At 40.9% G+C, this 14,698-nt stretch overlaps 1 protein-coding gene across 4 annotated transcripts in view; it reads left to right on the top strand.

Moving 5' to 3' along the window:
* fam135b (family with sequence similarity 135 member B) overlaps nt 1-14,698 on the top strand; it is a 32,700-nt gene that overhangs the window by 2,656 nt on the left and 15,346 nt on the right. For 3 of the 4 annotated variants that reach the window (XM_061664670.1, XM_061664672.1, XM_061664669.1), the window contains exons 1-5: nt 2,347-2,490; nt 4,988-5,084; nt 7,053-7,132; nt 10,767-10,906; nt 13,656-13,726. In XM_061664670.1, the coding sequence (XP_061520654.1) occupies nt 2,436-2,490; nt 4,988-5,084; nt 7,053-7,132; nt 10,767-10,906; nt 13,656-13,726 (443 nt within the window). In that variant the 5' untranslated portion in view covers nt 2,347-2,435. Of the gene's footprint in view, nt 1-222; nt 733-2,346; nt 2,491-4,987; nt 5,085-7,052; nt 7,133-10,766; nt 10,907-13,655; nt 13,727-14,698 lie in introns of those variants that run through there. The other variant, XM_061664673.1, reaches the window with a different exon arrangement.

Genomic DNA, 14,698 nt, shown 5'->3' with positions numbered 1-14,698 from the left:
GCAATGAAAATATGAGAGAGCTCTTGTGAAGAGGTGGCGCAAACTACAATTATAAACACTTCAATTATTGAAAGACAGCAGACTTGTGTATCATATTAGTATTATGCAGGTTTAGGAATATTTTAAACTTGAATTTTGCATTTAATCCTTCATTCCTCTCAGGTTGCCACTGATGTCGACGTCCCCTTTCTGCAACTTATCTACTATGTTGCTCTTTCACAGGTTGCATCAACGCATGATTTATCCCTTTTCCCTCCTTCCTCATACTGACGACTCACTTTAGCTTTTAGTGGGCTGGCTCTGATGTCAGCTGGCTGGTTGACTGGCTGGATGCGAGAGTGCACCAGCAGGACACACACACACACACACGCCGCCGTGTCTGCACGCTTTACTATTAATATGCTCGACTCTGCGCGTGGACTCGATGCTGGAGGACGAGGACAAAGGCAGATTAAGCGACAGACGCCCGAATTTGACATCCCCCTCCTCTTCCTCCTCCTCCTTCTTCCTCTCCATGTGGATGGGAGAGACACAGATTAATGAAGAGCGATAGAGCACGCGCGAGAGAGGGAAAGTGGGGGGACTGCAGTACACGCAGGGTCTGGATGTATAACCATGGCAACAGCAGCAGCAGCAGCAGTAGCGGTGCAAGCGGAGATATAAACATTGCACAGGAGCGCATCCATCTGCATTAAGTCACTGGATCATCTCAGTCCCTGGATCACTGCTAAGGTAACGATGCCGGACTTTGCTCTGTCTGCATTCTTGGCGGTTGCGTGCATGCGTGTGTGCGTGTTGGTCGGTCTGAGTGGGTTTGTACAGTCCAGAGCAGACGAGGCTGCAAGGCAGACTGCGTGAAAGACGAAAGGTCTTATTATGATGATTCCAAATGATTAATACTGTCCAGCATCAGGAGCCACTTCCGTCAGCTAATGACGCTCGCTCATCAAATGTGTTCAACTTTCTGCATCTTTCGCTGTCAAACGCATCACTATTGAGTTGACCAGAAATCAAATAACAAAACGGGAAACAGAGACCCCCACCAAAGCCTGACGATGCACATTTAGTTCTCCACCAAATTGTACCACCACATGCATAAACTGTCCTGCGTTCTCTTATTAAACACTATATGACATGTTGACACACAAAAAGTAAAAATAAATACATACAAAAAACGAGAGCAACACTCAAATATAATATGTCCTTTCTCAGCCCATGGACCGAGGCTTCACTGAAGTTTTGTGAAACAAACTGAAATGCCATACAACCTTAAAAGAAAGTCTCCTTCTTGGATAGATCGTAAACATTTCATGATATATTTAGGAAATATGCAATTTTTATAAAAGGCTCTGTATCAACATGACCAATGCCTGACATTAGGTTAAAATTATAATCTTATTTTTAAATATGCCCAAAGTAGATCATGAAAAATTATATTTGCTCCAAATTTTGATGGGTTCTTTCTTCACCCATGCTCACCCCATTCCAAATATTTGTTAAAACTGGTTAAGTTCTTTTTGCGTACATATGCTAACAAACAACGTGGACCACCGTTAAGGCTTGAAAGTATATCATACTTTCATATGCAGATTTTTGGGGACCCTATCCTCTATTATTTGCTGAAAAACGCACCTATACACTGTCAAAGTGCTCAGGCTAATATCAAAATATTGCTTTGCCACCATCTTATGGCATCTTGGGGCCAAAGAAGTATGCTGGAATGAGGGGAGGAGCTTCACTCAGTCAGGCCATAGTCTAGTCTAATAGAAAAAAAGTGCTTTGCCGCCACCTTGTGACATCTGTAGGCAATTACGAACCCCGCGGGGGGAACACTGCACCCGAATCCAGCATATGTCGGATGTGTAGCGCTATAATTCATGTTTCAGTTCTTCACTGACAATTTATGAGAATGTTACAGAATTTGAAGTGCTAACACACGTTAAGAAATCCTGGATCTGCACTTTTAACAAGACCTTTACCAAATTTTAATGGGCTCTTTCTTAATTCTGACATCTTTTTAATAGAGGAAATTCTATGACAATAAATGACACATAATGCGACTTTGTTCCTTTTAAGTACACATGAATGTAAAACGTCAAGGATGACTCGAATTAAAATGGCGCGTAATATGACTGCACATGACTGCAAGTCATGCAGTGTGTTGTCTATTATTAGTTTTGCCCAGATGCCAGGGTTCTACGCATCTGCACTGCCATGCATGCGCCATCTCCGTGGCTCGTGGTCTGAAAATATAGGGTCGGATAACCGTAACGAGGTTACGCGTTGCGTTCGTGTGCGGCCTCTCATGTGACTGCTGCTGCTATCGTTGCTGCTGGGATTGCGACAGCAGAGCAGGAGAGCGCAAGATCACGTCGGCGCGTTGCAACAGGCGGGGAACAAATAGTCACTGTCGTGCCTATCTCAGCGCATGACAGATGGAATGGCACGCCACCAAGTTTGCAAGGAGGCAGGCGACTACGAGCTGTAAGTGTAAGTGAAAATGTCAATTCGCTAGGTGGTTGAAATGACTTGTCAATTTATTCATACTGAGACACATTTATCTAGCAGGGACTGCATTGTAATGTCATAACAGCTAAGAGTTTAATACGCCAGCATCAGGGTAGTGTGGGGGAGTTTTCAGCAAAGATTATGACATCACATGATTTCTGGCTCAGTGTTTTCCTGCCAAGGACACGTTGTCTCCTCTTTTAAGTTTCTGGGAAACGCTTTTGTTCAGGCGGGTTCAGCAGCTTGTGTTAACACAACACTAACGTGTCACCACCAAACACAGAAAAGTTGTTCAAAATATAGGCTTGTTGTTTTCTTAAAGTATATAAAAAAAAAAAAAAAAAAAAAACACTGCTTTTAATTGAGGGCATGACTGCAATGCCCTCAAGTGTACTTACAGCTCCCTGACCTCTGGATGTGTGGAGCTATACTCTCACTGGACACTTAATTAAGTACGCCTGCACAAGTGCAAATGCAACTGCACGATTCTATTGATTGTAGTGCAGTTTCTTGTGGCTTTTGAGTACTATTTAGCACCCATTCTTATTGGTTCTACATAGAACTAACCATCATTCAGTGGTCCTACTTATATAGCATCAAATGAGAACCAAATGGTTTAATGAGAGTCAGCGACACCACCCTTTTGTGTGGTCAATGAACTATCACCTTTCTAAAGAACCCCAGTGGTGCTATATTGAACAACGGGTGCAATACAGAACCTCTTTTTCACAGTTCAGATATAGGCAAAGGAATACATTCAGCAGGATAGCACGGCGGAACAGTGGTTAACGCGTCGGCCTCACAGTCGAGTGAACCTGGTCCCGGGTTTGAATCTCGGCTCACGTGTGGCTCCGCATCCCACCCGTAACCCTAATGAGGACAAGCACTTCAGAAAATGGAGGCTTGGAAAATAGTCACCATTCTAAAGGATCCAATTAAAACAACCTTTTCTAAACTTTATTTTGATTAGCCACGTACCCAATTTGGCAACAGTGTTGGCGCACCATCTTTGTCCCCAAAAACACCCTCAAAACAAGTGGAAACAAAGCCTGTTTATAGCCAAAGGCATTTAATTAGGGTTAGGCTTTGCTGACATAATTAACTTATTGATGAATTTTCAAGCTGAGGCTAATAATAAACCTAGTGACGTTGGCCTGTGTGTGTGTGTGTGTGTGTGTTATGTAATAATCACATTACAAAGATAGATTGTTTTGGGGGAAGACCGTGTTACGTCTTTACTGGCGGTACACGATGTTCAGTCGACTGGTCGCTGCCCACTTAGCACATTTCTAGAGAGAGCAGCCAGCAAATGAATGGAAATTATAGAGAAGTGAAGAAAGTAATAACCTTTCACATGCAAATACCAAGAAAGTAATGGCTGTTATCTTTGTCTGTGTGAACACAAATGCGTCTGTTCTTCGGAGCTGCGAGTGTATGTCGTTGTCCAACCGAGAGTCACCAAAATGAGAAAACAGTTGTCGTTGTGGTTTCTCGCCTCTTCTGTACATTTCCTCCAGTCAGTCAATATTCCGCGAGCCTGCGAATGCGTATCATATGGGATTACTGCTTGTCCCACTTTTCCTTCAGAGATTTTGCCTTTTTGACACCTATAGACAGCATGTTCTTTATAATAAAAGAAAATAATAAAAATACATCTTTGGGATTTCATCACCTCAATCAGCATATATTCATCCACCACATTAGGGCTTGTGTTTCTGTATTAGTCCCAACTTCGTGTCTAGTCAAAAAATGCAGCACCAGTTGTGATGTTACAATCTTTCAATCATTCCAAGAACTCATTCAAAATTCCAGTTCAACGTCTTTTTTCCCATCTTACTTTTTACCAACCCTACTAATATCTAAAATGGGTGACAACTAGTCCTACTGAGCTTGCGATACTTACAATTAGCTAGAAATCCTACACATGTAACTATGTCAATCAGCGATCTTCAATATCTTTAATAGAGCGGCGTCACGCCAAGATATTGGATCCTTTTGTAGTAACAAGCAGCCACGTCGCTTTAAAAACGTCACGTGACCGGATCATGTTTCGATGCATTCAGCAGACATTATTGGATACGCTTCGCTATAAACATGATCCTTCTCTTAAGTGGCAGAGCCTATTCACTTGTGCACATTATAGCGCTATTCCGGAGAATATAAATCCCTGTCTGTTTGTCCAAATGGGATCCAGACATTGTTGGTTCAACAGAAAACTAACACGCAGCGCTTGTGCCACTTATGCCTCAGGCTGTCTGTGATACAGTGCGCTCATCATATTTTTAGGTGTAAATCCTTTCTCAAGGCTACCAACTGTGTCACTTGCACATTGTCAGCTTGCTGATTTTGAAAGATATAAAACTGTTCCTTTCGGTCGTTGTGCAACACTGGACAGCCCAATCCCAATAGTGTTCTAATAGTAACTGAAATGTTTTATACAATGCATAATTTTTTTTCTTTGCATGTTCTCTTTTGGCAGGTGATGACTGGGATTATACCATGTCTGAGGTACAGGGAACATTGGAGTTTTCCATAGAATTACACAAGTTTCATAATGTGGATCTTTTTCAGAGAGGGTAAGAGATTTTGTACACGACATATTCTAAGCAATAACTTTTATGCCTTAGACATACTATCTGCACATCTTACTACAACCGCTGCAGAAGTACAACAACAAAGACTTAATTCATCATTTTAGTTATTGCTGCAAATTTTCATTAACTAATGGATATAACCGATGACGCACAGTGTGAACTTTAAAATCCAATTTATCTGCTTATTAACATTCCACCTCTGTCAACGCTGATGGCCAATCAATGCACATATTCATATTATGTATGAGATTGAGGCGATATCATGTATCTGTAGGGTATTAAAACCTTAGCAAAGCAGCAAAGTGAAATACAATCACGAAATGGGGAAACTTTTATTGTAATGACATGGTAATCCTTTCAGTCAAAAGTAAAATTATTATTGTTGTAATGTATAATTGTAAACGTTGCCATGCTGTCACGGATACAAGGACAGACAATATGTAGACACTTGCACGGATTAAATATTAATGTAAAGATGATTGAGAAATATAAATAGCATTTTGCAACACTGTAATGCAATTGCTCAAGTCAATGTTAATCCTTGTCTGAAGGTCAGTATGTACAACAGTCTGTACGCTGACTCATGCAAATGTATTGATGAAGTGCAAATTAAAATGTAACGGAGGCAATCGCAATTAGCACACGAATATTCATATTACTGCAGCTGCTGATGTCATTTATTAGAATCTGTTATTTGTCTCTAAGGTATTCCGTAATTATCTGATTGACAAAATGTTAACATACTTACATCCATCTGCACAGTCACTTCAACATGATACATACCATATTTTCTCAAAAAGTCATCTCTCAAATAGACACTTTGTCCCAATTAGTCAATGTGGGCGTCAACGACTTCAGAGAAATAAGAATTATCCGTCCAAAAAACAAAACACAGCTCGTAACTGGAATTATCAGCTCATCTGTCTTGTTCACAGACATTAAATAGTTGACTGCTGAGCCTATTTGAACTCTGTTGCTAACCAAAACAGAAGGACGTAAAGCTCTTGCCGATGAATTCAATTTGGGAGTTTTGTTATAAACCACGTGACGTATTAAAGATGATCTTGGGCCGTGTGTAGAAAGCGTTTTTAACAACCACTAGTGTTCTAATAGTGCCTGACGTGGTCACGCCACAATGTTGTGTGCGTGCATGTTTGTGCTACACAACATATTCGTTTCTTGCCGTTTCACTGCTTGAAATCCACTTTTACGCCAAGGGATTTATCTTCCCGAATAGCCATCCCCCACTAATTGATGTCTTCCCCATCTTCAGTTGAGTAATTAAACACCCCAGGCCACTATTTGCATAACTGCAGTATTCAGATCAATGTCTAACCATTAACTGGTCACCATATTGACCCTTTTCATGCCATAAACGTCTATTATGTATCTATTGACTGTCTAAATGTTTTTCTGCGCTTGTCTCTGTCCAAGCTTTCATCTTTGGGAACGTTGTCCCTAAAGCGCTGACGTGATAATTATGTTTACCGCCACAATTTGCTGTCCCTGATTGTCGAATAATTCCCCGGAGAGGTGAGACTTTCCTTTTGCGCAAAGAAGCATCGATTTAATCTGCTCGTGCTGCTGTTGTTGATTCCTCAATCATCTGAAACGCTCTGTAAATAAACCAGATTTAATTTACACCAGCAAAATATTTCATTGAAAAATATATCCAGTAACTATCCAATGCCATCAATCAATCAATGCTTTGCTGTTGTTTACTTATGTGAGTTAAGTGGTCCATAATGACGCATTTTACATAATTTATATTCTTTTGCATCCATATCAAAAGACTACGTCTAAAATTGTTTTTTTTTTAAGAAACTGTTTTTTCAATGCACACACAGCACGTAATGCGCTAAAATATGTAAACATTTATACATGCATGCCATTTAATCTGTGTATTTTGTTCTTATATACAGTATGTATGTGTCTATTTGGCTCCATCAGGTTCTACCAGATACGAACAGGGTTGAAGGTCTCCCCTCGGGTGCTCCACAGGTTAATAGTGACGACCCAAGAAAATGCAGGTCAGTGCCAAGGATTTATCAGCATCTAATATCTTTCAACACCATAGACAATATTGTGATGCATAATCCTTAACCCGCAAGACTGGTTCCCACTCGTCATAATAGCGTAGAGGTTAACCGATTTCTGAAGGCAACCCTATACAATCTATATCTTGCAAATCTGAAATATAATCACGTGCTCTCAGTTTACCGACTTGACATTTAGCTTTTTTTTTTTTTTTTTTTTTTGTCTTGCTGAACCTTCTCGAGCCTTACTATCTGCTTCTCCAGCAATTCAGGAAGCCAATTCACTACAATAATGATTCACAGTAATAACAGTTATTTTTAGCCTCTCCGGACTGGTGAGTCCTGTGTGTGTGTGTGTGTGTGTGTGTGTGTGTGTGTGCGCGCGCGCGCGTGTGTGTGTGTGTGTGTGCGCATGTCCTTGTGGGATTATGTGGATCAGTTCTTAAAGAGGACATTGTTCTTCAAAGGCATTTTTTTTACCACAAGCACTTTTTGGTATATCAACATAAGACTTTGGTGTGCTAAAGCAGCAGATATGTGTGTCGGTATGATTTTGATTTATGTCGTTTCTGGTGAAATGGCACAAATACCAACGTCCTTAGCTAATAAATTGATGGCATGAGTTGAATTTTAAATAGCATATACAGTTAATCATAAGCATTACTTACCTATGGCTATAAATACCAGAGCATTCATTTAAATGGAACATATTATGCATTTATTTGGCAAATTTAAACATTTCCCAGGTGTCTAACGTTTCTGTGAGGTGGCTTTCATCAAAATACCCCAAGGATACTGAATTTAAACACACTTTACACCTTTTGTTTTGAGCCTTGCTGATATCAGCCTGTCTACTGTGAGGCCTACTACCCTGAGTCTAAAAGTGAGCCACCATAATGTCAGCATCGACTGTGTTTTCACTCGTGGTGGCAGCACTTCCTCATCAAACCACCAAATTACACCTTGCTGATCTGGGTATGTGGCGCATGCAGTGGACAAAGCCGCCAACATAAATACAAGAGAAGTTAAGATTTACAAGAAATGAAAAATACATCGCTTGACAAGACAAATGTCGACTTATGATACAAATAATATGCCTCACTTCAGCTTTGATTTGTCATTTTCTGTAAACAGGTAATGCATTCACTGACTGGCTTTCACAAAGTGAAAGTCTCAGAAGGAAAACCAATGCATGACATATTCATATCCATATTCAGATCATAAATCTGCCGCCCGCACACTCTTCTTGCTTTGCTTCTCCTTTCACAAGGTCACAAATTAAGCCTGTTTTCACCTCGCAGGCTGATTGCAGAGCGGGAAAAGCGCACAGGTGAAAATGTTCAGCATACGCAGCAACAGGAAATAATCCCTGACTGTGATCGCTCTCAAAGTACATGCTTGACATTTGAGTTATTTGGCCCCAGACAAACGCATCACGTGTGTGTGTGTGTGTGTGTGTGTGAGACGGGTTGCGTCAAACACTCGTCTGAAGCATTTAATGATGGTCATTCACTCGCAATTACGTCGTGGTTTTCAAGGCGGAATGTCATAGTATCATGAAGAGCAGTTGTACGCTGAGAGTTTTGTGGGTTTTACTGAAAGGCACTAAAGCACACACACACACACAAATATAGACACAGCAGATGTGGAGTAGCAGAGGCTGTAAGCAGATTATTTCTGGCACAGAATCACTGTGACTAAAGCTTAGGGGCATTTCAGCAGGTTTTAAAGTGCAGGATGTGATAACGCCCCAAAACGTGTACAGACGGAAGCGTCTCATTATGCAATAAGCGTTTGATGTGTGTGACGGGTGCGCGTTTTTAGACAAAATAGTATGCAACAAAATACTAATAAAGTGATATGTACTATATATAAGGTTGTATTTTTTGGGGATTGATCATTCTCTTTATTGCTGTCAACGTGTTTAAAACCTGTGACGGTCATTAGTGCTTTGGTCTGGTTTGAAATAGTTGGAAGAGGCCATTCAAAACTCTCGCTGCTTTTGAGCTTGACTCTGCGTTTATTCTTGTATCACTGATACACAATGACAAACTCCCTCATATCCCTGGGTGGCAGGAAACCTTCTATATTCACACTAGAGGCCCAGAACGTTTATTCAGGTCTGTACATTTCGCAAAATTGCTAAAAACAAACAAACAAACAAAAATTTTTATTGTGTCTATGGCTTTTTTTTTTAAAAATTAGGAATAGCAGATTTGAGGAATCGTTTATTATCGAGACGAGAGCAGCACACTGGCACAAAGGTTAACACGATCTCCTCCACACATCCAACAAGAGTCACGCTTCCACACTCCTACTCGTCCCGTTCAGGGCTGCTCGATGCTGCAGGGGGCCGCAGCATTATCAGGAGGGACCCCCGCTGAGAGGGGCAGATTAAAACCGAGACAGACAGGGACACCGTCTCTGCGGGACACTTCAAAAGCCTCTCGGGGCTCGCAGCTGGACAGCCGTGCGGCTTGTGTGAAAATACCGCATGCTACACAGCCATCTTATTGCAGCGGTGCTCTATAATACAGTATACCATGAGCCTTTGTTTTTTTTTTTTTACTGTGTGCTGCTTTTTTACCCTGCAAGTTTAATTTATCTATGTTATTCTTCTGCTTCGTGACTGTGTTGTGCATTTGTAAAAAGATAAAATGTTAACATAACACTGACAAATACAAAGTAAGCTAGCTACAACGCAGAGACCCAGATGAAACTGCTTTCCATTATTTTTTAGCATTAGCACGGGTCCAGAAACTGTGCTTTTGTATCATTATATATATTTTCTTATTACTTCATATTATATACTTTTTTATTCAACCATAATTTGGTTCCTTAAAAGGCCACGCCCCTGTTCAAATGGCAGGGTTTTTTTGTTTTGTTTTTTATATTAAGGAGAGCAACATAAATCCTTTCAAAACCTTTTCCACTATTAATGTGACCTATAACTTGTATAACTCAATTGGGGGAAAAAAGATCGTTTTGAGAGCGGAGGTAAAAATAAACAACTGAGTTCATACAGTTGGACTCGTGTGCACACCCTCTTATAACTGAGCATGTGGCTGTCTTCAGAATAACACTGACTGGAATTTGGAACTGTTCATAAATCCAACTCCACCTTGTCTACGTTCTCAGGTCCAGCTGAAGAAAAGTACAGTTCACTTCTACACAAATGTAAAATACAACAAAAACTCAATGTTTAATATAATCATCCAAAAAAAAACAGCTTTAAAGATTTCGACATGAACAATGACACATATATTAAATGAAATCAACCAATAACGTAATGTCAAACGTTAAAATAGCGCTACCTTTTTATCACACGATACATATGACAGCTAACCTATTGGCAGCTAGCGTGAGAAGCTAACGTGCAGATGTCGACATCTTTACTCCTTCTTGTCAAACGGCACAGACCGATGAACTCAAACGTGCACCAGCCAAGAGGTATCCAAATCAAAGCCCTCTGTCTGTCGAAATACACACTCAGATGAACTTACAAATTCAAATTAACGTTCTACGCGCATTGGACACCATTTGCATATCTGTAGCTAAAGCCTGTCGTGTTCGGCGAACGAGCGTCGCCGCTGAGAGTTGTAACGTATGCTGCGGTGTCGCACGGCAGGCGAATGCAGCTTCAGCTCCCCGGGGGTGTACGACGGCACCGTGTTCAGCCGGATATTCCAGATCCTCTACAGGAATGAGGATATCACCGTCAACGACTGCATGGTCTTCAAAGTGCATCTGCTGCTGGATGGAGAGAGGGTGAGTCACGCGGGTGACATTTTGTGTGCCCACGTACACAAGCACATGTTTATGGCTTTCCTCTCCGGGTTCATTCCATTGCTGTTTTTTTTTTTTGGAGGGGGGGGGGGCTGTTACACAATTTAAATGCCGTTTTTTTTTTTTGGCTATACAGTAATCCCCCACTTAATCATGGGTCACTATTCACAAATTCACCTTTCTGCATTTCTTTCTGTGGAACCTAGCCCCAACTATTTGCTAAAAACTGACCCAGTTGTGGTTTTAATGTTGTTTCTGAACCACCTAAAATGTCACCAAAGCCCTTCATAAATAGGAAATTGAAATTGTCTCTCTTTGCCTGTTGGTGGAGGAGTTAAGTTTACCCACAACGCATTTGCTTGTACATGTGCATTTCCAGTGTATTTAAACAAAAATAAAAGCATTTTCCAAAAAAATCCAATCATCTGTAAGCCATTTATTTATTTTTAAGGGTAATATCTTAAGATGAGTTTGAAATCAAATTAAATTGTTTTCGGATCAGAGTTTGGAATATTTTTATGTGTTAAACCATTATTATAGGCAATTAGAGACATTTTTAAGGTTGTAGGGAATTTCTATATATCCATCCATCCATTTTCTGAGCCGCTTCTCCTCACTAGGGTCGCGGGCGTGCTGGAGCCTATCCCAGCTGTCATCGGGCAGGAGGCGGGGTACACCCTGAACTGGTTGCCAGCCAATCGCAGGGCACATACAAACAGACAACCATTCGCACTCACAGTCACACATACGGGCAAATTAGAGTCTCCAATTTATGCATGTTTTTGGGATGTGGGAGGAAACCGGAGTGCCCGGAGAAAACCCACGCAGGCACGGGGAGAACATGCAAACTCCACACAGGCGGGGCCGGGGATTGAACCCGGGTCCTCAGAACTGTGAGGCTGACGCTCTTACCAGTCGGCCACCGTGCCGCCTTTCTATATATTCTGTAATTTAATCATTATTAATATGGTAGGTAGGGCAACACGATGCTCTAGTGTAATAGCCCGTCTGCCACACAGTTTTTGGTTTCAGGGTTTGAATCCTGTCTCAGGCCTTCCTGTGTGGAGCTTTCATGTTCTCCTGGTTACTCTAGCATTACAAAAACATGCTATTGAAGACTATAATTTGCCCATAGGTGTGAATGGTTGTTGTGCCCTGCGATGGGGTGGTGACTCGTCAAGGTGTACCCCCCTCTCATTCAAAATGAGTTGGAATAGGCTGGATGGGTTATTGTTGGTATGCATTTTTTTGGTCATTTTATTCGAGTTACATCATAAGCCTCTGAAACTATAGTGGTCTAGTTGAAAACTTTATAACCCGTATTTTATACAGTTTCGATAATCCCCTTATTTTGTGCATCTGGTGTTGCTTTCCATAGAAAATCTGTACTGTGATTCATATTGTTGCATAGTCACATTTTAAACTATGTAATTATGTGCGTCATTTCCTTACACGCGTCATTTAAGCTCCTCCGTCAGAGTGAAGGTGACGTCCACATAACAGTATTAGCAGCAGGGATACTGTATATAGATTCGAACTAGTCGCTGTTTGTTATTTTCAATTTGCATGTCAGATATTGTTTATTAAAAAATGTCTGCACCAGTTGAATTATAAATGACGGAATGTGCAAAATATAAATCTGCATAAAAGTATACTTTTTTTTAATGGAAGACAGAGGAGCGTAAAGACATGTCGGGTGTCAGCAGGGAGCTCTCCCAAAGGCTCCTGGCTCATTAACCTTCTCGAGGTTTTCCGCTGCTCATATCCTGAGATAGCGCAGACAAAAATAGTTTGCGTAGACAAAAATAGTCTGCGTTTCCCCCTACTCGCGTACGCGCAGTCCGTGCCTGATCGATGGCGGCATCGATACTGGACAGAGGAGCGAGATCGCTGTTGTTTACTGTTGTCGGAGGCAGCGGGGATGCACTTACATCTCCGCCGCCGTGTGAATCTTTTAACATGGCTGCTGCACCCTAAACCTTCAAAAGACTCCCTTAGTTATTCTGTTTCTGTTTCAGACTGTTTTATTTTTGTACTATGCTGGGCACCTTTGATTCTATGGCATGAGTTCTCTCACTTTCCATAAGATTACAAGATATGTAGCATGTTGTATAGGTGATATATAACTATACAGTATGTATGTACAGTGTTCCACACATATTAAACGCTATATAGCTAATTGAGCCCTGCAAAAAGTAGCATCCAAATGAGCAATATTGTGTTTTTATTGCATTTGTGCTAATTTCTGATGGCCTTCCAAGTACCTTCAAGTACCACTAAAGCTGGGTACCCCATACTGATTTTGAACATCTTAAACAATTTTCAAAATGTGTCACACGCCACACATGCTGTTCTTACTGCTCTTAGGGCACATTGTATTTGGTTTTCAGGGCACCCACCTTGGGATCGGACATAGAATGCCGCAGGGGCGAAGGCAGTATGGCACATGCACATATTTGGCACTGGTTCCTAAGCTATCGAAAAGAAAGTAGCCTGGTGGCTTTTCTTGTTTGTTTGGGCATAAAGTAGTTACAATGAAAAGCCTTGGCTTTGGTTGTATGAAAAGGCATCAGACTTTTTAAATGAATGTTAGTAGAATGTTTCTGTATCAAATTGTATTAGCTCAGGTTATCTTGGAATTGGAATTAATTCATAATCCAGATGAAAATGTTCCTCTTCCTATAGATTGTAGCCACCTGTGATTAATTTCTGAGTGATCTCGTCTTTGCAGTTGGAGGAGGCCCTCAGCGAGGTGGACTTCCAGTTGAAGCTGGACCTTCACTTCACCGACAACGAGCAACAGTAAGCGTCTTCACGCCTGTTTTGTGACAAAATAAAAAAACACATACGCTACCACAAAAAAGTTTGGGTTATTTCAGAATGAAAATGAAATGTACTATAACCCTTCTGGTGAAATTAATTTGATCCTATTTAAACTTTTCAAAGCGCACGTTCAAGTGTTTAATGTCTCGGTACTTTTTGTACAACTTGCTGTTCTCTAACAAAGAGCTGAACAACAAAATTTACATTTGTATTTGGTATTTGATGCGTCAATTGACCAATACATTCCTGGTTCAATGAGAATTGGTATCATTCTATTAACATTTTGACATCACAGAGACCAAGATGACACCTCGCGATCTGTTATATGCGGAACATATGCGGAACCTGGAAAACAGGTCAGCGGACTTCATGTGTTCGCTACGCTAACGAGCAATATGATTTGATGACATGATTGTTTGAAGCCAAACTTGCTAAAATGCTGTTTTCGTTTTGGCTAGTGTCTTCAGACAAATATTAAATAAATAAATACAGTATCTTTTTTATATACAAATGATATATGTAAACAGGAATGATGCCTAAACAGTGAATATTGTGATCTTTCGTGGCTCTGTGGTGACATCTTGTGTTTAAAAAAGACATTGTTAAAGTTCCTACAGGTGCTTTCTCACAATTCCCTTCACCAATCACCCGAGCCACGACCGGTTTTACTGAATGTGGAAGTACGTTGTGCATATACCGGATTGAGCAACAGTACCTCGCCACTGCAAGGCTTCAAACAGCAGAGATGCAGAAAGTCTGGGAAAGTCACAGAAAGACAGATGTGAACGTTGTTGGTCAAGTCATGGATCAGACACCAATTTTGCCATTCAGGTCCTTGTTACAAAACAGCAAGTTGTCCAAAAACTACTGAAACACTAAACAGTTGGGCGTGCATTCAAATGTTTAGCGATGGTCAATTAAGTTCACCTGGCAAGGTTATAGTGGAGTTAA

This window comes from Phycodurus eques, chromosome 20, assembly GCF_024500275.1.
Source record: "Phycodurus eques isolate BA_2022a chromosome 20, UOR_Pequ_1.1, whole genome shotgun sequence".
In the NCBI taxonomy this organism is placed as follows: Eukaryota; Metazoa; Chordata; class Actinopteri; order Syngnathiformes; family Syngnathidae; genus Phycodurus; species Phycodurus eques.
This window is presented reverse-complemented; position numbering and strand designations above follow the sequence as displayed.